At 42.9% G+C, this 23,440-nt stretch overlaps 2 protein-coding genes across 6 annotated transcripts; both read right to left on the reverse strand.

The window, feature by feature from the left end:
* Positions 1-113: 113 nt before the first annotated feature.
* gipc1 (GIPC PDZ domain containing family, member 1) lies at positions 114-6,933 on the reverse strand. 5 transcript variants are annotated; one of them, XR_012982635.1, is made up of 8 exons: positions 6,752-6,933; positions 5,609-6,122; positions 5,083-5,268; positions 4,735-4,915; positions 4,019-4,128; positions 3,789-3,870; positions 3,153-3,570; positions 114-2,772 (listed from the first exon to the last, which is right to left on the reverse strand). XR_012982635.1 is itself a non-coding variant. In XM_076266459.1 (7 exons), exons 2-7 carry the CDS (start codon positions 5,906-5,908, stop codon positions 3,419-3,421), a joined length of 1,011 nt encoding a protein of 336 aa, XP_076122574.1. In that variant the 5' UTR covers positions 5,909-6,122; positions 6,804-6,933; the 3' UTR covers positions 114-3,418. The 5 variants fall into 5 exon arrangements, 4 of the variants coding, with proteins under 4 accessions (XP_076122574.1, XP_076122571.1, XP_076122572.1 ...); XM_076266459.1 differs by having other exon boundaries at positions 114-3,570; positions 6,804-6,933; XM_076266456.1 differs by having other exon boundaries at positions 114-3,570.
* Positions 6,934-7,438: 505 nt separating this feature from the next.
* On the reverse strand, positions 7,439-13,245 carry dnajb1a (DnaJ heat shock protein family (Hsp40) member B1a). Its single transcript, XM_076266460.1, has 3 exons — positions 12,466-13,245; positions 11,097-11,701; positions 7,439-9,913 (listed from the first exon to the last, which is right to left on the reverse strand). Exons 1-3 carry the CDS (start codon positions 12,674-12,676, stop codon positions 9,683-9,685), a joined length of 1,047 nt encoding a protein of 348 aa, XP_076122575.1. The 5' UTR covers positions 12,677-13,245; the 3' UTR covers positions 7,439-9,682.
* Positions 13,246-23,440: the final 10,195 nt, after the last annotated feature.

Below are 23,440 nucleotides of genomic sequence, written 5' to 3' on the forward strand. Positions count from 1 at the left end.
ATAAATATATACTGTATATATATTTCTTCTTCAAGGTCATTTTAGAAAATTCTTATAACCAAAGCGGGTTATAAGAATGAATTAGTTATTAATTAAGTAATTAATTGTACTGAACAGGACCCTGGGGCTGTGATGGTTCTAGAATACAATAAAAACACAGGCTCTTTTACCAGCCTTCTGATAGCTCAGTTAGATGCTTGTAGCATACCCTTTTGCATTCAGCCCTTCTTTATTATCTTAGGTGTACTCGCTTTGTCGTACACCCCCAGGGCTAGGATTAAAGTCTGGGACGGCACCGCCTCATAGGCATATAGACTGTAACCATACGTTGCCAAAACACATTGTAATAGTTGAGACTAGGGCCTATTGGGTAAAGCCAAGACTCCTTCTTTTCCATGCATTTGAATGATTTCAGCTTGATCTGTTTTTTTCACTGAAACGGGCTTAACATTATTGGAGGTAGTCCATGGTGGTTTTACAACATCACTCATGCCTGGGCACTACTCTAGTGTAATAACACACTAGTTTGTTATTTCCCCAGTTTACTCAAAAGAGCAAATTATGACATTATCTTTTTTAAGTCACTTATCTATGCTCACAGATGAGGTTCTAGCTCTCTCACTCTCTCTCACACACACACACACGTTGATGAACCTTCCCTGATAGCATCAGAAAGAACTAAATAATGCTGTTTACTACGCAAAGACCGCATGACACACCACTTGTCATCATTTAGAAAACATCAACATCACCATAAAACACAACTACAAACATATTTTTTCTTTTTTTTAATGCGGCATTTTTCGTCATATATTGACCATTCAAAAATGGTACTCTTTTTTTTTTTTGCTTCATTTTGTAACATGGTTAAAAAGATGATGAGGTCCTTGTAATCAATCCCATTATCATTATTGCCACTATGATTTGTAACAGCGGAACAGTGTAAAAAGAAAATCCTTTAAGACAATAAAACTTTCAGTGTTACAGTTTCTAACATAGAGCTATATGACAGTAATACTCAGTTAAGTATAGTTGAAAAAGCACTGAGGAGTGACAGAAAAAGACAAACCAAAATCAACCGATACAAAACTATCACAGGGTGTATGATTTATATAAAGTAACTACACAGTTTATATAAAAGATTCCAAGTCAAGTTGCATTCAGCTCTATGATCAGTGTTTTTTTTTTGTGTGTGTTTTGTTTATTTTTTATTTTTTGTCATGACACGATCTCTCTGCACATCACATAAGCTACTGAGTTGCCGACTGGCGTTAGCGTTTGGTTGTTCTCCTAGCCCTGAATCACACAGCATTAGGCGGGGATCACATTAGCCAGCGACAAGCGGCAGCGGCAAACGTAGTGCAACGCTCAGACCATAATAAGTTTTGTCTCTTTCCTAAGCAACACAAACGGTTTGTCAATTGAATACGCTCGCGTTGTGCTTTGAAAGTTGAACCAAGTTCAACCCTCAGCTTGTTCAACACTAGCGTTGCCACCGTTCCGCTGCCAAACCATAGAGAACAATAGGAAACCTGCCGCTTGCCGTTGGCTAATGTGATCCCCCCTTACTGTGTAGGCTGTTGGTTGAGCTCATTGGAAGTGCTTTGGCCACAGCTTGGCCTACAGAAGAAGGTGCAGTGGAGAAGGAGTGGACATCAGGACTCGAGTCCAATGACCCGCCCAAAAAAAAAAGAAAAGAAAAAAAGACCGACAAGCACATCAACACTACGAACCCTCTAATGACAGGAGGTCAACATAAAGACACAATACTGTTCTCTTAAGAGGCCACTGTAAACCTTTGTAACACATTGTAAACTTTTCTTCTGCTAAGAAAATACACTGGAAATATTTATATCTTGGTATAATACTGTAGTCACACTGATTGCCTAAAACAGTGAGTTTTCCTTCAGTTTGGCATTATGGAATGGTTGTCTTACGCCCCTTACAGGTAACGAGGAGCACGGGAGTGTTAGTCAGAGCCTGTTTGTCATTTGTACTGCTCAGCGCTATGGCCCCTAATTTGAAAGACAGACAAAGTCTTTGGTCTTAAGTGTAAAACATATGTAGCAAATATAATTCCCATTGCTTGACAAACGATCAGATTTAAAAATTATTATATAAATGTAACAATACAACACAATACGTAATAGTAAATATATAAAAATGAGTGAGACAAGTTAAGACTTCAGACTAACTGGCTAATGTGCCAGTGTTACTCACACAATTTATTTATATCTTACACACTCATGTATATTTATGTTTCGATCAGACCATTTGCCCAGCAATGACAATTACCTCTGCAACATGTGTTTGACACTGAAGACCTTGCTTGTCTTTCAAATCAGGGCCCCTATCTGGAATGTCTGTGATGCAACTTCTCCATGTAATGAACTGGGGAGTTAACAAATGCTGCCAAATCAACTGGTCCACCAAGGCCTCACAGTTCTCTTTCTCTATATCTCTCTTGCTCTCACTCTCTCGCTCTCATTTAAAAAAAGAAACAATCAAAGAAAAACAAAAACTCAAAGGAACCCTAATCAGCACATGCTTCATCGGTTTATAGTTTAGGTCTCTGTGGGTCACACACTAAGTGGTCCATAGGCTGCACTGACCTAATGCAGTGCTCAAAGGTCACTGCACAGCACTGCAAAGTCCAGTCCCGTCCTGTCCAGCACAGCTCTGATCGGGCTCAGTGGTGTCGGTTCCAGTCCAGTGCTGCGCAGTAAGCATGGGAGCAGCCGCAGTGCAGGTGCAAACCAGCTGGTACAGCGCCTTGTGACACAGTGCAAAGGGAAGAGTCACAGTTTATAGAAGCCACCGTCAGAGGGCCTGTAAAACAACAAAAGTCTCCCAGCACCATATTTGATTTCTTATTTATCAAAAGTCTACCAGCAGCATATTTTATCTCTATCTTTCCATGTTTGCGAGTCCACGTCGCTTTGGATAAAAACAGCTGCTAAATATCAGTTAACTTTAACTTCATGTTACTTTTTTTTCTTAAAGTCAGGAGAACTAAAGCAACACTTTTAAAATGGTGGTTAATGACTAGTTCACTACTGTTCATCTGGATTACATGTCAATCACAATTTTGGGACTCTGCACAGAATGACACTTGGTTAAAAAAAAAAAAAAAAAGTAAAATAAAAACCCACTTGGGGAAAGTAGTGTCAAGAGGTCAGAGATAATTCTCCCATATAGTGGAGAGAAGTCCCCATGTGAAACCTCCCAGTGGAACAGGTTCTGAGTAGACAGGGTAGACAGCTGAAGCAAACGAACAACATAAGAGCAAAAAAACAAAAAACAAACAGATTTCATAAAGGTACTAGAGTGATTTCTAGTAGTGCATCTTCATAGATTCACCACAGCCACAGGGTGAGACAGAGCCCTCTGCTTCCTCTTGCTCCAGACTTCTGACTCTTTACACCCGGCCGACCTTTGCATCGCCAATGGCGCCCCAGACGTCAAAAACAAACTCGTCGGGGAAGGCAAAGTCACCCAGCGTCTCGTCCAGGGCCTCGGCAAACTCATCAGGGTTCTTCTTGTCCTTGCCCAGCTCGACCATAGTGGCCGCTGCAAAAGGAGAGGACAGAATGAAAGGAACGTGAGTCACGGAAAGAAAAAAAAAACACAACAGGTAAAATACAACTCATACTTGTAGCCAACAGGTGATTCACAATTGTAAGCCAATAGGTGAAATAAAACCCATGCTTTTGTGTCCAGGTCTTGTACCACACCAAGTATTTCTATCAGAGGCGGTCAGATACAGAAGACAGTTTGGGGTTCATTACCAAGCTCGCTGTCTCTGATCCCCATATAACTCTCCAGGAGGTCATCCACCTTCTCAATGGCCTTCTCCTCGAACGCAGATGGCTAAGACACGGACAGATCAACATGAGGATGACCGATGAGACAGGAGCCTGAAATTACTATTTTGCAATTCACAGATACACAAAGCTTTAAATACCCACTTTGAATGCTTACATGGCCCTTGCTGTAGACAAAACTATTATGAGCTTACCAGTTCCTCCACGGTGGCAGGACCTTTTGACCTAAGACGCAGGGTGCCCCTTCCAGTGCCCAGCTGGACCCCACCGGACCGTGACCCGCCTGATCTCTGACTGATCATGTCTGATTGTAACAACAACAAAAAGGTGGACCATTTAATCGGTCTGTTAACCAACTACTTGCAGTGGAAGTTCACTAAAGCCATACAGCCAGGCCATACACGTAAACGGCATCGTACAGGTATTAGTGCTAGGCACCGCCAGCAGATAATGGAGTGACACTGTTGCCGTCACTGATACGGTTAATCAGAAGTTAGCATTACTCTTACTAATACTGGGTGACCTAATTCTCCGGATAGAGAGAGAGACCATGGCAGTAACAAACTCATTACACAATTATACATTCCTGACCTTGTTTGCATTTTCAAGAACAAATGAAATGCGTTACAACCTACTCTGTAGATGTTGCTGTAATGTAGGTGCTTGCTTTATAATCAGAGAGCCAAGATCAAATGTGATGCAGCACCATTAGAGAGTACCATTTGATTGTCCACAGAACTGGTGCAAATGCCACTTGTGCTGTGTTGCCACTACACAGACACATACAAGTGCCATTTCAGTGCCATCTGTTCAGGAGCTTATCATTAAACAGGTGTTGAAGGCCAAGTAAAGAACCAGTACTGAAATTAAACTGGGACTTAACAGCCAATCCGTAGGGGCACACACTCACCAAATGCCTTTAAGGGCTCCACCAGCTTCAGGACGAAGGTCTTTCCCCTGGGCAGCTCCTTCAACATCTTGGCTACTTCGTAGTGTCGACAGCCAATGAGCATGTGGCCGTTGATTGACACAATCATGTCTCCCACGTTGATGACTTGGATCTGATGAATGATGCTTCCTTCTCTTATTCTCTGAAATTACACAAATTAAGTAAATTTAAAACACTTATAAAAATCTAAGAGCACACATCATTTCATATTTGTATAATCTCTAGGAATGAGTCTCTCTCATGAACTTTGACATATACTCCATAAACACTGTGCTGATAGAACTACAAGGACACACATTTCCTGCTCACCTTGATGAAAGCGTAGCCAGCTCCATTGTCTGTGATGGTGAGGCCAAGGGCATCCTCACCCTTGAACACCTCCACCTCTTTCCGCTGGCCTTTCACGTGTGCAAAGATGAAGTCCTCCAGTCCAATCTGACCACCCAACAGCTTGTCCATGTCCACCTTGTGCGTGTTCAGTGTGCAGAACATCACCTAGGAACGTATGTGACAGACAACACACACCGTTTGCATCAACATTATCTATGGTGTGTGAATTTAAAGCTGACAAAGCGACTTTCTGATTAATACTGCTGGGCAATGTTCTTTATTATTGTTATGGCATATTGTTATTTATATTGGCCAATTTTTGTTCATACTTCATAGGCAAATTATCATAAATATTTAATCAGAAAACATGGAACTGGTTATGTGGTTGCCTAGCCACATAGCTCAAACAGTCGGCCCATGTATGATCACCTGAAGAAGACTCCCGAGTAACCGAGAGTTACGTCTAGACAGCAGATGGGGACCCCGGCTGTCCCCTGCTCCTCACCTCAGCTGGTGGTATTCCAAAGGCCTCGCCGATCTTAGCGTAGAGTTCCCGGACATTGCTGAACCCCTCGATGCGCCCCGTTGGGCTCCCATGGGCCAGCTGCGTGTGGAAGATCAGACGAGGACGCAAGCTGGTGGGCGGGGGAGGCAGACCCTCCTGTGCAGTTGCCTCCCCAAGTCCGCCCCCTACCCCATCCATGCCGTCCAAGCCTGGCACATTTAAGCCTGCCCGCACTGGCTCCGCCTCTTCGTTTTCTACAAGTGGAGAAGCCTTCTTTCTTCGCCCCAGTCCTAAAGGCATCTTATGTGTTTAAGTGTTATTTAGGTCTTACTGAAGAAATCGTGACAGCAGTATACCTCAGACACAATGATCTGAGTGAGCCACTTTCGCTAGGCCAGGAGGATCAAAACAGCGGTGGGAGCCGCAAACCCTACAGCACTGAGGCCAAATATGAAACAGACACGGATAGGTGCCCTTCACATCTCTATGCCATCACTTCTTACAGGGCCAACACCTGTGACAAGACACAAACACACAGCAGATATCAACTGTTGACATATTGACGCGGCCTCTCGTGCTTGCCTGAAAACTGCGTCTTTGGCACCTTACTAAAAATACAAATGTGTATTTACAGTTACGTAGGCGTAGGCATAAATCACTGTCCATATGGTTTAATCTAGTCATTAGATCAATTTCGTGTAACGTTTGTTTGTTAAACAAACAGATTGTTAAAACAATGTTACACAAATAAAAGACTGATTACTGAACGGATATGCTAACCACAATGACGAAATACGTCCAACTATTAATCCAAATAGCTAGGACCTAAGTAGCCATCTAATAAGCGATCATCAGCTGCGATGGCTGGCTTACCTTGTTGATTACATTTAATAGGCTGATTAGCGTTAGCTAACTTTCCTGAGGCCCATCACAGTCTAACTCGTGATTACAACGGTAAAGGTATATCTTACCACTACCAACTACCATCTTACGTTGCACGTAATGATAAAAAAGCTAATTCGGTTCGTTTAGTGTGCATCATGAAACATACCTGCTACAAATAAGGTGACAAAGTGAAGAAATCTATCTCGAAACGACGCGTCTTAGTTAGCTTAGCTAGCCACCAAATTTACACTAACTCACCCGCTTATAGATGGCAAAGCGTTATGTCCATTAGCAGCAGACGTTCACCAACCTCTGGAAATAAGTCTTGGTCCTATAATAAATGAAATCCGCTGCCACTTCTGACAAGTCCTATGCCTTGATCATCAAAATTTTACCTAACGCTTGTAATTCAGAGGGTGGGACATCTTCGTGGTTACTTCTTCACTTCTTAATTTAGCCGATTTATTACAAACACAGACCAATACTGCCACCTACGTTAGTTTCTCAGCATTTGGACTCGGCTCAAGCAGGCTCAACATCTATGTAAGCTAAGATGTATGACGACTGTACATGATATAAAATCATGATTCTCAGCAAAGTTGCAGGGCAATAATCCATCCTCGGCATTGTTGTACTGGCACATTCCTCATGATTGGTCAACATTTCTGGAAAACTTTAATTTGACTAAGTCATTTAGGCAAATTACCATGATCATCCAATCAGACCACAAGGAACCGGTTATGTGGTTGTCCAACATCATTGTTCAAAAAATTGCCCCATGCGTCATCATGCATTTAACATAGACTGTATGGCATTTAAGTTTAGACAACTCTCCATTGATACTCACATGTTGGCATAAAATTGGACTGACCTGGTTGGATGGTTTCCATGGCCATAAACTGAAAACAAATGCCACTTGAAACATACAATTTGTAGTCAGTTGCATATTTTTACAAATATTTTAATGTTTGTGACCCACAATTATGAACACGGCTTCTGAATGTTTTTTCACACACATCCAACCAAAATGTTAAATGTTCTACTGGGTCAACTTGAGAATACCTTTGGCAAGCCATCACTGCTGAGTTTCATCTGCTATTTTGGTAAAGCGGTTTCATAGATTTCTTTTGGAGCAACTCCATATATATATATATATACATACACACACACACACACATTCTGATCTACAGAGAACACACAAACCTTTTTGGCACTTGTTAGCACTGTATCTTAGTTCCTATGGAATAAATATATAAAGAATGATCAACGTTAAAGTGATTTTTTTGTGTAGATGGCTGAAGTGAAAGGATCCATAGACATCACACACCGATTAGTGGATTGAGTATATTTTGATATTACGTTCAGTCAGTACAAAATACTGATACTTAACATCCTCCACAAGTCAGTTCTGTAATGAGGTTGACTCAGGGACATTTCCCTGGTGGCTTCATGGTTGACGGTGCATTGAAATAAAACAGCATTTGTGAGTTCTTGTAATTTAACTGGAGTTTTCCAGTTAGACCTGTCTGAGCCTTAGGCTCTTCATATCCATATAGATATGTGCAAATGTGTTTTTTTCCCTATAAGACAAACGCTACATTCAGGCATACTTGCACCTGAGATACACGCAGGACCAGACTTAAGGTTTTGGCACACAGGTTTAACATAAAACAAAACAAAAATCATGACCTTCAGTGAAAATACATACTGTACAAACACACGGAACAATCATAGGTCAGGATAATGGTTTTGCACAGGCTAAATCTCTGCTAAAGCCTCTGGTAAATCTGGGCCTCAATGTAGCAACTGTAATGTGGATCTTGGGGGGCCCCATTGGCAGGGGGAAAGGTTGGAGTCTTTTTTGCATAACTAAAATTGAATGACCATGGACAAAACTCAAAGCTTTTGTACTCCTTTTCATTGGGAATTACAATTGCACAACTCCCACTCTACCTGCAAAAGGCTGCGAGATTTCAATCCAGACATCAGTGTCTGAAACAATGTGTAAAACAGGATATACATGGAACGATACACCACAAAGATTAATATTTTGTTACAAGACAAAATCAACTATCAATGCACAAAAATCAATGCGTTTCAGGGGGACTCCCAGTTTCTTCAGCAATGTAAAGCTATGTGGGAATGAATGCTGATGCATAGGTTAAGACGTAGTACAGTCGTCTTGTATGTCCCACCCCAGTCCAAAATATATATATAAAAAAAATAAAAATTCTAATATTTCACAGTGATGTGAAAGTGCATCATGTTAGTGATCACCAACAGACAGAGAAACTAAAGGAACCATCTGGTCTGGAAAAACAACCCAGGGTCTATGTTTGGATGATACTGAGTGTAAACCTTTGTTGAGGACCAAAATATAATTTAATCAGAGTAGTTTTGAGTAGGGCGGGATTATGCGCTTGCACGGAAGTAGCATATAAGTAGCATATAGCATAGCGTTGTGGGCAAGCTCACTACATCAGAGTAAACTACTGAAAGCCACTGACTCAGCTCAAAATGTCATTATACTTCTGTACTACTGTGGGGAGGGTGCACAGTTTTTTTTAACTTCCTAAGTTTACAGGAAGAGTATAAAAGGACCTGTTTGAGCAGTCAGTGCTTTACCTATTTGCCGCCATACTGCTAGGACTCCATACAACATGGCGGCGACCGGAAGAATAGGTAAAGCACTGCCTGCACAAACACCACCTGTTTTTTATACCCTTTCTGTACACTTAAAGTTAAAAAATACTTCAGCTTGTCTGGTCTGCATGGACTCTGCCCACAGTAGCACAAAAGTGTAACAATATTTTGAGCCTAGTCAGTGGTTTAGAGTAGTGTGCTCGCAAGGCTGTGCTATATGCCATTTCCTTGCAAATACGTATTCTGGTCTGACTCAAAACTACTCTGATTAACGTGAAATGTTTACAATTATTATCATACAAAAATAGACCCTAGGTTGTTTTTAAACCGGAGGGTTCCTTTAGCAATGGGTAAAATAAAATATTTATTTTTTTAGGGGAAAAAAAGTGCGGTTACACTTGTCTTACTTCCAGTTCACCAGAAAGTCTCTTTATCTTTATGGGACATAGAAAAGAAAAGCAGGATACTAGGGCAAAAAGCAAAAAACGCTACTGGATGAGGCAGTCTTAGTGTTGGATAACGGCTCCTCCCATCACCACACTCTGATCACGGCGGGAGGATCTGACCGAGGGCGTCTCGGGTGCTCTGGCCCAACTTGTCGGGGAACTTCACCACAAACTCCACCACCATGTCCCCCCTCTTCTCCGGGCACTTGGAGAGAGGCAGGCCCTCCCCCGCAATACGCTTCTTCATCCCAGGTTTGATGATGTCGCGAGAGGTCACAGTAATAGTTCTGCCGTCCAGTGTTGGGGCACTAATCGAGCATCCACAAAGCGCCTGAGGAAATGAAAGATGGAAAGATGGAGTATTTACAATGGGCATGTTTTTACAAATCTTGTAACACATTAATCAGTAAATGACAAAACATTTAATTGAACAATTAAATGATGTCTTTATTACTACTACTACTGCCAATGCCTGAAGGACACCAAGAGGAGCAAGAATAGGAATCCTCTGACCAGTGTCATGAGAAAGGAAGGGGTATCTATCAAGGGTGGTCACCACTTAAAAGTTTTCAGGTGGACCAGAATTTTGAGTTAGGTCCCAGACTGACAATTTGCTGTGAAACTTATTAAGCCCAGTGTTTCTCAAACTTTCTCATACCAAGGACCACTTAACTAATAATAAAATTAAAAAAAATCACAGACCACCTAGCTAAAAAAAAAGAAAAAAAGACCTACTTCAACAGTATATTACACAGTAAGCCTACTCACTGAATCACCTTGCTTATTGTCTTTGCACCTTGCTTTTTGTGTCAGAGGATTCATATAATTTAAATTGGCATAGCTTCCATAGGCAGTGTTGCAGAACTGTTTTTGCATACAAGTTGCTTGGAGATGGCAAACTCTATATTATATTTTATCACGTCTGCTTGTGGACCACTTGGGATAGCTTGCGGACCAACAGTGGTCCCTGGACCACACTTTGAGAAACACTGCCCTACGACAAGAGTACAGCAGAAAGCTAAGGAGCCAGATTGCAAACAGGTCAGGGTCTCAAGACAGGTAAAGGGAGGAGGGGGCCAGCAGGATTGTTGAAACTGAAACAGAAAATTTGAATGATATCCAAGTCTCTGTCCTATTTATTCAGCTACTGCTCTGCAAATACATATCTACTCTGACATGACTTGACAGTACAAGAGGGAACGCTGAGGGACTGATGTTCCGTGAGCAGAAAAAACAAAAAGGTAAAATCCTTCAATTCAATTTACACCCAATTACCTGCCAAGTTCACTGTTTGAATTATTATTAAGATTTTATTTAAAAAAAAGTAAAGGACATTTCAGGGGTCACATGCATTCTCATACAGCTTGGCACAATCCTACTAGGCTATACTTACATCTTACATCTCTGACACATCTCCGACACTGGCCTATATTTAGCCTTGAACTTTTAAACATTTTGACACAGAAATTTGTTATCAAAGTGACAGCTCTATCTTAATTATCTCTGGCACTTACATCTCTGAGGGATATCCTAGCAGGGTAGATGACATCTGAGCCTTCTCTGCGGAAAACTGGATGTGCTTTGTCCTTCACCACGAAAACCACATCGGCTGGGATGTTGGTGGGTGTCTCGTCCCCCTCCCGGGGGAAAGTGATCTTGGTGCCCTCCTTCCATCCACGCTTGATGTCCACCGTCAGGATCTTATCCTCGTTGCGCATGGAGCAGCGGTCTGCGTTGAGGCGCTTGCGGGAGATCTTCATTTTCTTGGTGCAGCCCGAGAACACCTCCTCCAAGCTCACCTTCAACTCATGAATGACTGGAGGGTCCTTCTTCTTCTCCCTACCGCCGTGGATGTTCCCAGGTCTGGATTTGAAGGACCTCTGGAACCCCCCCATGCCACCCATGCCTCCCATGCCTCCCATGCCTCCCATACCAAACGCTGCAAACGGGTCGTCAATGTCCATGTCATCGTCACCTCCTCCGCCACCGTGTGAAAAAAACTGGTCAAATGGGCTGCGGCCACCAAAGAACTCAGCAAACATGGCGTGAGGGTCCCCATGAAATGTGTAGTTGTAGGTGGGTCCATTGGGACATCCACCACTTGAAGCTCCTTTGAGACCTGTAGGAAAAAAATAAAATTGTATTAAGATAATGGCATGTCGTACTGCCTACACATCAGGGTCATCTGACTGCTGTATAACTCATTACACAAATGAGTTGTGTTTTACAAAAAAAAAAAAAAAAAAAAAAAAAATCAACAACAGCGTGGCCGTTAGCCAACTAAATCCATGAACAACAGTAACCTCAGTGCAACCCATAAGCAGCACGTCAGTCGTGCAGAGTCGTCCTGTCTTCATAGCCAAGCTCGTGACAGAATTAACCTGTTTGGCAGCAAAACACTGGGTAGTTTCGGGTGAGGCAGAGTGGGCCATCTGGCCAACTCATGGACGGGTGTCAGACAAAACGGAAATGTCTAACAGTACCGTGTGGACTTTGTCTCACTGCAAAATACAAATTCGCATTTAAACGAGGAGCTAAAGCTACTGTTAACAGCTACATGTTAAAAAGGAGCAACATAGTTCCTGGGTGGGCAAGCATCAGCTATGACAGTTGCCTTAGCTTAGGGCTCCGCTTACATTACCATTAAAAGTTAACAATGATGAAGAGATGGTTAAAATAAAACTTTAAATCACATACAAACCAGAAATGTTAAGACAGGTGACATTGGTTACTGTCTCCAAACGATTTGGACGGCTGGCTATCTAGTCCAGGTCATTCCACGTTACCACCTGGCTGTTAGCATTAGCCTCATCACACACCAACCACAAAACAGTTTAACTATCAGAATGTAAGTTTATAACCACTCCATGCACATAACATTACCTTCTTCTCCATATCGGTCATAGATGTCCTTTTTCTTCGAATCGCTTAGGACATCGTAGGCCTCTGCAATCTCTTTGAATTTATCCTCCGCTCCGGGGGACTTATTTTTGTCGGGGTGATATCGTAAAGCCTGTTTTCTGTAAGCTTTCTTGATTTCGTCCTCTGACGCACCTTTTTGTATTCCCAACACTTTATAATAGTCTTTACCCATTACAAATACTTCCTATGTTCACTTGACAAGTTAATTTAGGAAAGATTTACGTTACTAAGTCACTGACACTCATTAATCGGACCCCATGCCATGAACCACTCTCGCGTTGACGTAAAGTTAGCTGGCTGAAAAGATTCCAATTTCACAATAAGTTTAAAGTTAACGTTATTTTTCACACGTGATATAATACGTATACCTCAAAGTAACAAACGAGATGGTGTTAACAGATTACCCGTTAACAGATGCTGGGTAACGTTTGAGTTAGCAAGTTAGCTAGTGCTACCCTGCAAAGAAGCCAAGTATAGCAAGCTTGCTAATGTTAGCAAGGTAGCTAGCTAGCTGGCTAGTGTATTTTGTCAACCTCCGGTAGTTTATGTGGACCGTATCCCTTTGATTTTCCGTTAGAGAATAAGACGTCACTCTGATTGTATACACTACAGAGTTCGTATCGAATGTTAAGAACTAAATATTCGCTTAAATTTCAGAGGTTCACAGAAAAGCTTAGTTACCTATCGCTTATTCTCATCTTCTCGCAACGTAACCCGGGACAGAAAGTTCCAGAAGTACATTTTCACCACTTCTTCTTTTGACACGCTGTCAGGATGCTACGATTTATTTACATCAAAAGTATACAGCGACACCTAGTGGTTCGGAAGAATTTGCTGTGTTCAGTCAAACCATGAAAACAGAAAAGTGTTTTCTCATATCAGAGAAAAGTATCGGCGAGCCCAGCAGTTCTCGCGCGGGAGCGTTTCTGCTCTGGCTAGCGCACAGAACAACAGATATGGTTCTATACACAGAACCATGCACAGAACAACATCATCGAGCGGAGTTGCATCCACGTCAGAGAGAGCATCACTTTTGTGCTCACAGAGTGAAATTTACAGAGTAAGTAAATCCACAGAAAAGCATCAGTCTAATAACATTTTCTGTTACATTTTGAGTCAGAGAAGGTGAACCCTATGAACTCGAGTGCAATTAATAATTGCACAATACATTCTTATTACATTTGTTGGCTCTTTTGCAGATATTCTGGAAGAACTCTTCTATGCAGTGGTATGCTGGGGAGGAAGCACAAAGAAGAAGGATGCTGGGCGACTTGACAGGCTGGTAAGGAAATCTGGCTCTGTAGTGGGAGCTGAACTGGAGTGCATCACTTCAATATCTGATAAAAGGACCCTGAACAAACTGATCAACATTTTGGACAATGAGTGTCATCCACTCCACAGCACTATTACAAAGCAGAAAAGCTTGATCAGCTGGAGACTTCGCTCACTGCCTTGCACAACAGACAGACTGAGGAAGTAATTTGTCCCCAGGGCCATTGAACTGTTCAATGCTTCACTTAAGGGAAGAGGAGAGATAGACTTCTCCGCATAGTCTGTCTGCCTCTCCACCCTCTCCATGTTTGTGTACTGTCTGTCCACTAGCCACTTTTTACCACTGTCTTACTGCTTCACTGTTTGCATGCTATATTAGCACATGCATAATCCCTCCCTCCATCCCACAGCCGGATTGTGGCCACACTTATACCCAGAGGTGGGACCAGGTCACTGTTTGGCAAGTCCCAAGTCTTAGCAGTCAAGTCCAAGTCAAGTCCCAAGTAAATACAGAGAAGGGCAAGTCGAGTCCAAGTCCAAGTCACATCAAAGCCAAGTCGAGTCCAAGTCCAAGTCCCAATCTTTTTCAAGTCCCAAACAAGTCATCAGGTACTCTTCACTTAATAATGCCATTATTAGACTATCAATCATAATTTTAGCTTTTACATATAATCCACAGTATTTTTTTTTATAAATACAGATTAAAATATGTTCAATGTTTCTGTCTTGCAATCTTTTACGACATATGCATGTGCATACCTGTGTAATATACACATGTGCATATCTGAGTAATCTGTACAAAACGGATAGCTACATGACACTCAGCACAGCTGCAAATATATATATTGTTTTTCCAAATTGCGGAGCCCACTGTAAGGATGAGTAATGATTTGACTAATGGCATTTCACTGCGCTAGGCCACAGATTTGCCTGCAAACAATTTATTAGGCTGTCTGCCAGTGGCGACTCATAAGGGAAGCCAAGGTCAACACTTTTATATTATTTAAAAGATAATTACAGTAATTTTGTTTTAAAGTATTAATTTCTTAAGAAATACTACACATTTGATGCTGTTTATCTCATTTGTAAATGGTGCACTGTCACTTTAAGCCCATTGTGTGCCACTGTCCGCACGTTCTCATAATTATCTTTTTTTACCAGCTCCATTCAGCCTATGGCTAGTCCACAAACTCAAAAATTGTTTGTGCCACATGTATAGCACAATATTAACAATGATAAGTGTAACTACCCTCTCTAGTGCAGGTGTCAATTGTGATGGTAAAGTTTGGCTCAACACACAAACTCTCCTCACTGTTTTTTATTTCCCTGCATTCACAAATAAAACAAAGAATCCACTGAGATTAGACGATGACGACTGCATACCCAAATCTCCAGCAGACTAGTTCTGACTGGCTATTCCTGAACATAGATAAAATAATGCATAGCTTGTTCAATTCAGTTTAAACAAACATAAAATCATGCAGAAGAAACAACATAGAGTTTGCACACGTTTCACACGTTGTGATCGTATAGTTTTTTTTCCCAATGAATTCACAACAAGCATTGATTCATTAACAGTATAAACAACGTACCTGCATTCACAAATAAAACAAAGAATCCACCGAGATTAGACGATGACGACTGCATACCCAAATCTACAGTATAAACGTAAAAAGAAATCAAGAAATTGCAAGTGTTTTCTTCATAAAGCTAGCTAACAAAATGTGGCTGCCGCCAAAAAGACGTAGCCCACAATAGCTTGATTAGATACCATCTTAGACAACACTCTAGCATTACTTGCAGAAATTATCTATTAATACAACTTATGTATATACGTATTTGAACCAGTGTGGAAGACAAACATGTTATTTTATATTAAAACACAAAATTATTCACGGAGCACTCTCTATGCACAGCTTACCTCCAGCAGACTAGTTCTGACTGGAGTACGGGAAGCGCAAATGCTCAAAATATTGAAATGCAAAGTAGAAATGAAAATACAATTGCAGTCGCAATGTCTCATGTTTTAAACTCATGTGAATGGGTACGACATATGAAAACATTTTAAACATATAAAAACCAGTGTATATAAAAATAGACATTACAATAACAATGTAATATCATAATTTTGAAAGAATTCACTTTATGTAAGTGAGGCTATTTTCAACTCTGTTACACCCACCCCCACTGAATTCTGGACAAAATTACACACCTGCTTCAACACTATACCCAAAGCACATCAAATGTCAAGGGACTACACACTAAAAGTCCGACCATAAAAGGTATCCTTTAAGGATGTAGTGGACAGAGAGCGACGTCAAACTCTCCAACCAATCACCGGATGCAGAATGCCTTACACATTCTACACTTGCCCAAAACTATCAATACATAAATCATCAGGTATAAGTGTTACCATACTAAAGCATAGCAAGGCACCAAAAAAAAAAACAAAGGTGCAGAAGACTTATGCCCTAAGAGCTTGAACAACAGAGCTGCAGACAGTCTGAACATTCTGCTGCAACCGTTTAGTGACATCTTGTCTAGCTATAGTGTAAAGAAGCCTGTTAACCGGTCGAACTACACGACCCAGACGAGTAGTGCGATGTGCCGCAGACTCAGGCAGTTCAGTGTGTGCAACAGTGTGCGCAGCATCACCTACAGAGTCAGAAGTAACTACTGACAGAACCGCGTGATGGTCACTAATAATTGAAGCGTCCTCCCTAGCAACAATGTCATCAGTGTGTGAAGCGTGAGAGTGTTCAGAGTGCGAGTCTGGGACCTTGTCAGTCAACACGTCATCAGTCAGGTCAGTAGAGGATTCCCTGGCACCTCCTTCAGGAGACTGCTGACTTGGGGTGCTCAGGTGACTGACCCATTCTCTGGTTCTCTCCCCAGACACAGGCAGGATATCTGAGTAATTTTCAGGCCCAGAGACGCTCACAAGACTGTGCACATCATCTACTGCACATTGAGACTCATCCGACTGAACAGACACTTGGTTCTGAGTGTGCTCGGATGTAGTTTGACCTGAAGCCACGGAACGGACAGAGACAGAGGACGGGACAGAGGACATTGAGACGGCAGACCGAGAAGATTGAGTTAGATCTTGAACAGGAAGAAAATTCACCAACATGAGTAGATTACGATGAACAATCCGCTCACGCCCTGTGACAGTGTCCTGTATCTTATATGTGTGCGTTTGGGGATTCATCTCAGTCACAGTGTAAACAATAGACTCCCATCGGTCAGCAACTTTTCTCTTTCCTCTCTCCTTCTTATTAGCCACCAGCACCCGGTCTCCAATTTCAATTGTCGGTCCCTTCGCTTTCCTGTTATACAGTCTTGCCTGTCTGTTCTGTTCCTTTGTCACATGCTCTTGAACAATTAACATGGCTTCCTTAAGATCCTCAGATAGCTTCGCAACATATCTGCCAAAGTCGGTCACATCAGGGTCAGTCAAGATGTTTCCAAACAGGATATCTACTGGAAGACGGGGGACCCTTCCAAACATCAGGTAAAATGGTGCATATCCTGTCGTTTCATGGGAAGTGCAATTGTACATGAATGTGAGAGTTTGTAATCGTCTAGGCCAGTCCTGCTTTGATTCTGAGGGAAGAGCTCTGATCATATTGCCCAGCGTTCGATTAAAACGTTCAACACTGCCATTTCCCATCGGGTGGTACGGAGTAGTATGGGACTTTCGCACACCAGACATCTGCAGAAGTTCAGCAATCAGCTCGCTTTCAAAGCTTGGACCCTGGTCACTGTGAATCCTCTCAGGGAACCCATAGACGCAGAAATACTTCTCCCAGAGGACTTTCGCTACTTGTTTGGCTGATTGATCCCTGCAGGCAAAAGCCTGAGCCAGTCTGGTAAAATGGTCGGTCATTACTAAAACATCCACCGATTTGTTGTGCGAATCTTCAGCTGACCAGAAATCAATGCAAACAAGTTGCAGTGGTCGGGAGGTGACAATATTTTCAAGAGGAGCTCTTACTGCAGGCTCAGTCATCTTGCTCACTATACAACGCTGACAATGACGAACGTAATCCCTTACATCTCTATCCATGCTCAACCAAAAGAATCTCTGTCTGGCAATGCTTAGGGTTCTTGACTGACCTTGATGACCCGCACTGTCATGCACTCCTTTCAAGACTTTAGCCTTCAGGCAGTCAGGAACAACAAACTGATGGCGTCTTGTCTTTGAAATCTGATCACGTGATACTCTGTATAAGATGTCATCACTCAGAACGAATTTTTCCCAGTGTTTCAGGAGCCTCAAGACCTGACTTGTCTCCTGTACTCTTTCTCGCCTGGATGGTCTCCGAGACCTCTCCACATAAAAATGAATACGGGACAAGGTCTTATCCCTAGACTGTGCCTCTCTTAGATCTTCAGCAGAGAAGACAGGCAGGCTGGACAAACTGTCAGGGATGAGCTGGGGTAGATGACCCACAAAAGCTGTCGCACGGGTCCTTGCCCCAGAGTTCCATTCAGTGTGTGACTGGATAACAGCAGTGACTTCCTGTGTGGATAAAGACTGAGCTGACACGTGAAGGGACTGGGCATTTGTAGCAATCAGACGTGTTAGCTTCTCTGCCATTACAGGCTGGTTGGTGGATTCTCTGAAGGTCTGTTGAACAGCCATGTCAGACACAACAGCGACCTCTCTGGCGAGTTCATGAAGTGGTTCACTGACCAGTCTGCGACCAACACTTTTGCAAAAAGGGACACGGCTGAGAGCGTCAGCAACAATGTTTCGTGGGCCTGGCACATATTTGATGTCAAAATTGTAGCTGGCTAATTTTGACACCCATCGCTGCTCACAACAGTCAAGTTTAGGTTTAGTCATAATATGCGTCAGTGGATTATTGTCAGTCCACACAGTAAAATTATGGCCTTTCAACCAGTGGCTAAACTTTAGTGCAAGAAACTCTAAGCGATGGGCGGGATAGTTCTTCTGTGACCGAGTTAAGGACTTGCTAGCAAACGCAATTGGTCGAGCCACTGAGTCACCTTCTCGTATTTGAGATAAAACGGCTCCAAGGCCATCCAATGATGCGTCTGTAGACAGCAAAAACGGTTGACTAAAGTCTGGGTGGGCCAAAACAACGGAATTGATTTGAGTTCAGCAAATGCCCGGTCATGGTCAGCAGTCCAGTCGGTTGACTTTAGTTTGCGGCTCACTACAGCACACTTAGACTTTCGACCTTTCTTCTGTTTCTGACCAACTAGCAGTGAGAACAGGGGCTTGGCAAGGGTTGAGTATCCTGGGATGAAGTGCTGATAGAAATTTAGCATGCCAAGAAAAGATCGCACACGTTTCTCCGATGGCGTCACTCCGTCAGCTTCCATCAAGTCAGTCACAGTCATACTGCTTATGCTCTCAACTTTGCCGGGGTCAGTTGAAACTCCGTGCTCGTCAACGATGTGGCCAAGAAATTTGACAGACTTCCTCAAAAAGTAGCATTTCTTAGGTGCCAATTTCAAGTTGTGGGCACGGAGTCTGTTGAACACCATCTCAAGACGTGCGAGGGCAGAACTTTCATCAGGAGCAAAAATTAAAATATCATCCAAATAGCATAACAGACTTAGGTAGTTTTGATCACCAAAAATGGCAGTCATCAGAGCCCCTGTTACAGAGCCCCTGTGGTAGCCTGTTGTACTCGTAAAGCCCCATAGGTGTAGTAAACGCTGAATACTTCCTGTCGTCTTCATGTAAAGGCATATTATAAAAACCTGAAGTCAAGTCCATTGTGCTGAACAGCGAATTGCCACCAAGTGCTGCCAAGCAATCAGCCTGATGTGGCAGAGGGTGAGCGTCTTTCAAAGTCCTCTTGTTCAACCACCTGAAGTCAGTACACACACGCAAATCACCATTCTTCTTCCAGATAAGAACCAATGGTGAGGCATACACACTTGTTGACTTTCGAATGATCTCTTTTTCTTCCATTTCACTTAAGACTTGACGTAGTTTTTGGTACTGGCTCGGTGGCACACGTCTGAAAGGAAGTCTGAATGGCTTTTGGTCAATCAAGTGGATTCTATGAACAAACTCTTCTGCTTTGCCACAGTCAAGGTGGTTGTGTGAGAAAACATCCTGGTAGCGAACAATAAGTTCGGACAACTTGTCTTTACAGTCAGACGACGCATCACACAGGCTGATGTCCAGTTCACTCAGGCCAATGGACTCTAACACCACATCTCACATCGGGACAGACAGGGGTAGCAGGCACAGTGGAAGTGCTCTGATGACAACTGATCAGATCTAAATCTTCCAAAGCTATACAGGGCACCAAGTCAGCAAGCTTAGCATTACGCCTCAAACACAAAGGCTTTTCAGAGACATTCATCACTTTCAAGGGAACCCATCCATCTGCCCACAAAGGTGTGACAATTCTGGCGACCATGAGGCCTTTAGGTGCAGACCGCGCCGACGTAGGCTCTGTCATTACTGTACTACCAGGAGACACGTGTGTGAGTTTTGGCAGCTTTCCCCACAGGAGGTATTCACAGCCAGGTTGAAGGCAAGTGGCTGAGTTGCAACGTACTGTGCCTATCTTCTCAGGCATTTCACCATCACCCCACCTATGCAAGCCAGCTAGCATGGAGAGAAAATGTTCAGTCTCAATGTCGGCAGATGGCGGAGCAGAAACTGCTGTCCAGTACGTACTACACTTCTTTGACTCACGCAGTATGTGTTTGATCACATTGGTCCCAATAATTAAGTTATCATGTTGCCCTTCAACTACGATCGTCGGTACAATCAATTTGCAGTCATTAACCTCCATGTTAATGTTGAAGGCTGACTTTGGGTGCACTTGACGACCTCCGACACCAATGAGAGTCACATCAGTGGAAAATCTCTCTGTTTCACACACTGCACCAGCAGAGAGCAAGTTGCGCATAGCAGTATCACTGACTGTACATGCCATTGACCCACTATCTAGCATAGCACCAAGTGTCACTTTGCCCCCCACCTTCACTGATACATAAAATAAGCTGTCACTGCCACCCACAATCTGAGTGTTTTGATACACAATGTTTGTTGATTGAAACTGAGACAAATTGGCAAAATTAAAAGCTGAATCAGAAACATCTGTGTCTGGCGAGTGGGAGGATTCTTTATGACCTGTATTGCCTCCCTCTGAATACAGGTCAGCTAGTTTCCCGAAGCTGGGCCAAGTTGGGGCGGGGCGTTGTTTGGGCATTGCCGCTTTGAGTGACCAGGGGCTAAACACTTGAAACAGAGATGATCAGAGCTGCAGTGAGACAAAGTGGAGTGATTAGCGTCTCCACAAACTCTACATGGCGGCGAGCTAAAAAAGTTGGGCCGTTTCTTACTACGCTCAGGACTATGCGGCTCCACCCTGGCCAAGACTCTCTCTAGCATACTCATCATGCGTCCAAGAACCCCATCATCTGGCTGCTGAGCACTCTGTGGCGGCGGGAAGCGCTGTGAACGCTGGACATGCTGTGGCGGCGAGATACGCTGTGGGCGCTGAACGTGTTGCTGGACACAAGCAGAGTCTGAGCTTGAGTTGGGAGTCTGCAACAAAGACGTGGCATGAGAACATGGTGGACAACTTGACTGGGGTTCCATCCCATAAGAATCAGAGTGTGCACCGGTGTTAGAATCATTGTCGAGCACAGCTACAGGGTGACTTTTCAGCTGTGGGACACTGTAAGATGTTGCAGATGCACCCCATTCTCGTTGGTATTCATCTATCCTGAGCTGTATGTCTCTAGAAGTCCACTCACTGACAGGCTTGCATTTAAAAATGGAGGAAAGCTGCGGATCAGGACAGTGCTTTGCAAACATTTGTGCCACCTCTCCACTTATGTTCTCCATTCTCCTACCCTGACGGCGCAGTCCCTCATCAGCTGTGTCTGCAGCTTTATTTAGTCTGATCCAGTAGTCGACTGGATTTTCTTTTGGCTTGGGCAGTGTGGTGTAAAAGTCTTGCAACGGAAGTGATGATGAAGACTGACTGAAGTATCGCATTAAAATGTCATATATGACATCTGGGTTCTGCTTCACATCAAGTGTGTCATCACTCCTCAGAGCTACTTTGACCACGTCCCTTGCCTTTCCTAAAAGCCTTCCCTGTACCTCATCTGCCTGTTCAGCTGCTGTGTAAGACTGTTTCCTAAGGTGAGCTTTTGTCATGGCAATCCATTCCTGGACGGAGTATTTGTCAGAACTATTTCCCCTAAAAGTCACGGGTTCACGTTCAGTCTTGACATGAACTACTACTGGCGTTGTGTTCTGTTGTGTAGGGCCTTGAGTAAGAACAGTCACTGGTTTGTCAGTCGAAGGTGTGTCATGTGCATTAGTACAATCAGTAAGTCCAGAAGAGAAAAGTTACCTATTTGCTCTCCCAGTTGGCCTACCATGTCAGTCAGGTGTTGTATGGCAATGTTGTCACTCACTGGAGTAGAAGCCTGTGCATTCTCCCTCAAAAACAGCTCACTAGGAGACCAGCCCGGGCTCAAACCATGCCCTCTGCTCCCCACATTATGTTTTTGAAGACCACCCGCACCCTCACTACCATACCCACTAGACCAGGGGTCTCAAACACCCGGCCCGCGGGCCAAATCCGGCCCGCGTCCGGCCCAATTCCGGCCCGTGACGTATGTCAAAATAATAATGTAATCCGGCCCTTGAGACTTTTTAATTGTGACAAACAACGATACTGATTAAAATAGACGATAGTTCCAAGTACGGTGACAAATCTCATTTGTACTCTGCTCCACTATGTGCTAGACATCCAGAGCTTCATTCAAACCCAAAATCGCTGCGCAAAGTTTTCAGGAAATACTTGTATTACATGCGAGAAACACAAAGACGTGCATTTGTAATGACGCGGAAGCGATGCAGGCCATAGTGTTGCATAAATTGAAGCAGAAATTAAGCAGAAATAGGCCTACACCAAATGTTGAAAAACGTTTACGTGTGATAAAGTCTTAGGTAGGCTATGTTATTCACCTATTCTAAATCTGAAGGAGAATATCCTTTTGGAGATTATGATCGATCGTCTATTGAATGGAGGTGCATCTGCGTGTATACGACGGCATAATAAGCATGGCATACCATGCTTATTTCGACCCTCTGCCCAACATAGCTTGGAGGTTGCAGTGGTAATCGTGATGATAGTGTCCGTAATGGACGTGGTACAGACAGCATGGTAGAAATAGGGCTCTAAACTACAAAGTCACCTGCAATATGATGCGAACTTCTGGGTACTCAGATTACCCGCGATAGGAACTGATTTAACCAGAATACTTTATTGTAGGCCTTGTGGTTTAGAAACCATATACATCTTAGGTGTTGGTATACATCTTAGGTGTTTTCCTGTTAATTTGTTATGTGGGTAATATGAAAAAAGTAAAGTAAACCTGCTCAAATATGTTCATCCAGTATTTATTGAAAGATGCATAATTTGAGGTGCTTGCCATCCAGTGGCAAATTAGATGGGTAAATTTACCCCCTTCATAAACTTTTTGTTTTACTCAAAGATTTTTACATTTACAGTAGGACTTTATCTCTGACCACTTTCAAGCCATGGCCTTTTGACATTTTGATATAAAAATCCAATGGTGTTGCTTAAACTATTTTTATTTGGTGTGAAACACACACATACCTGTTTTTATGCTTTTCATT

The sequence above is a fragment of the Alosa pseudoharengus genome, unplaced genomic scaffold, assembly GCF_046254945.1.
Source record: "Alosa pseudoharengus isolate Yale_2024_CS ecotype anadromous, Long Island Sound unplaced genomic scaffold, YU_APseudo_1.1 YU_APseudo_1.1_scf_4, whole genome shotgun sequence".
Taxonomy (NCBI): Eukaryota; Metazoa; Chordata; class Actinopteri; order Clupeiformes; family Clupeidae; genus Alosa; species Alosa pseudoharengus.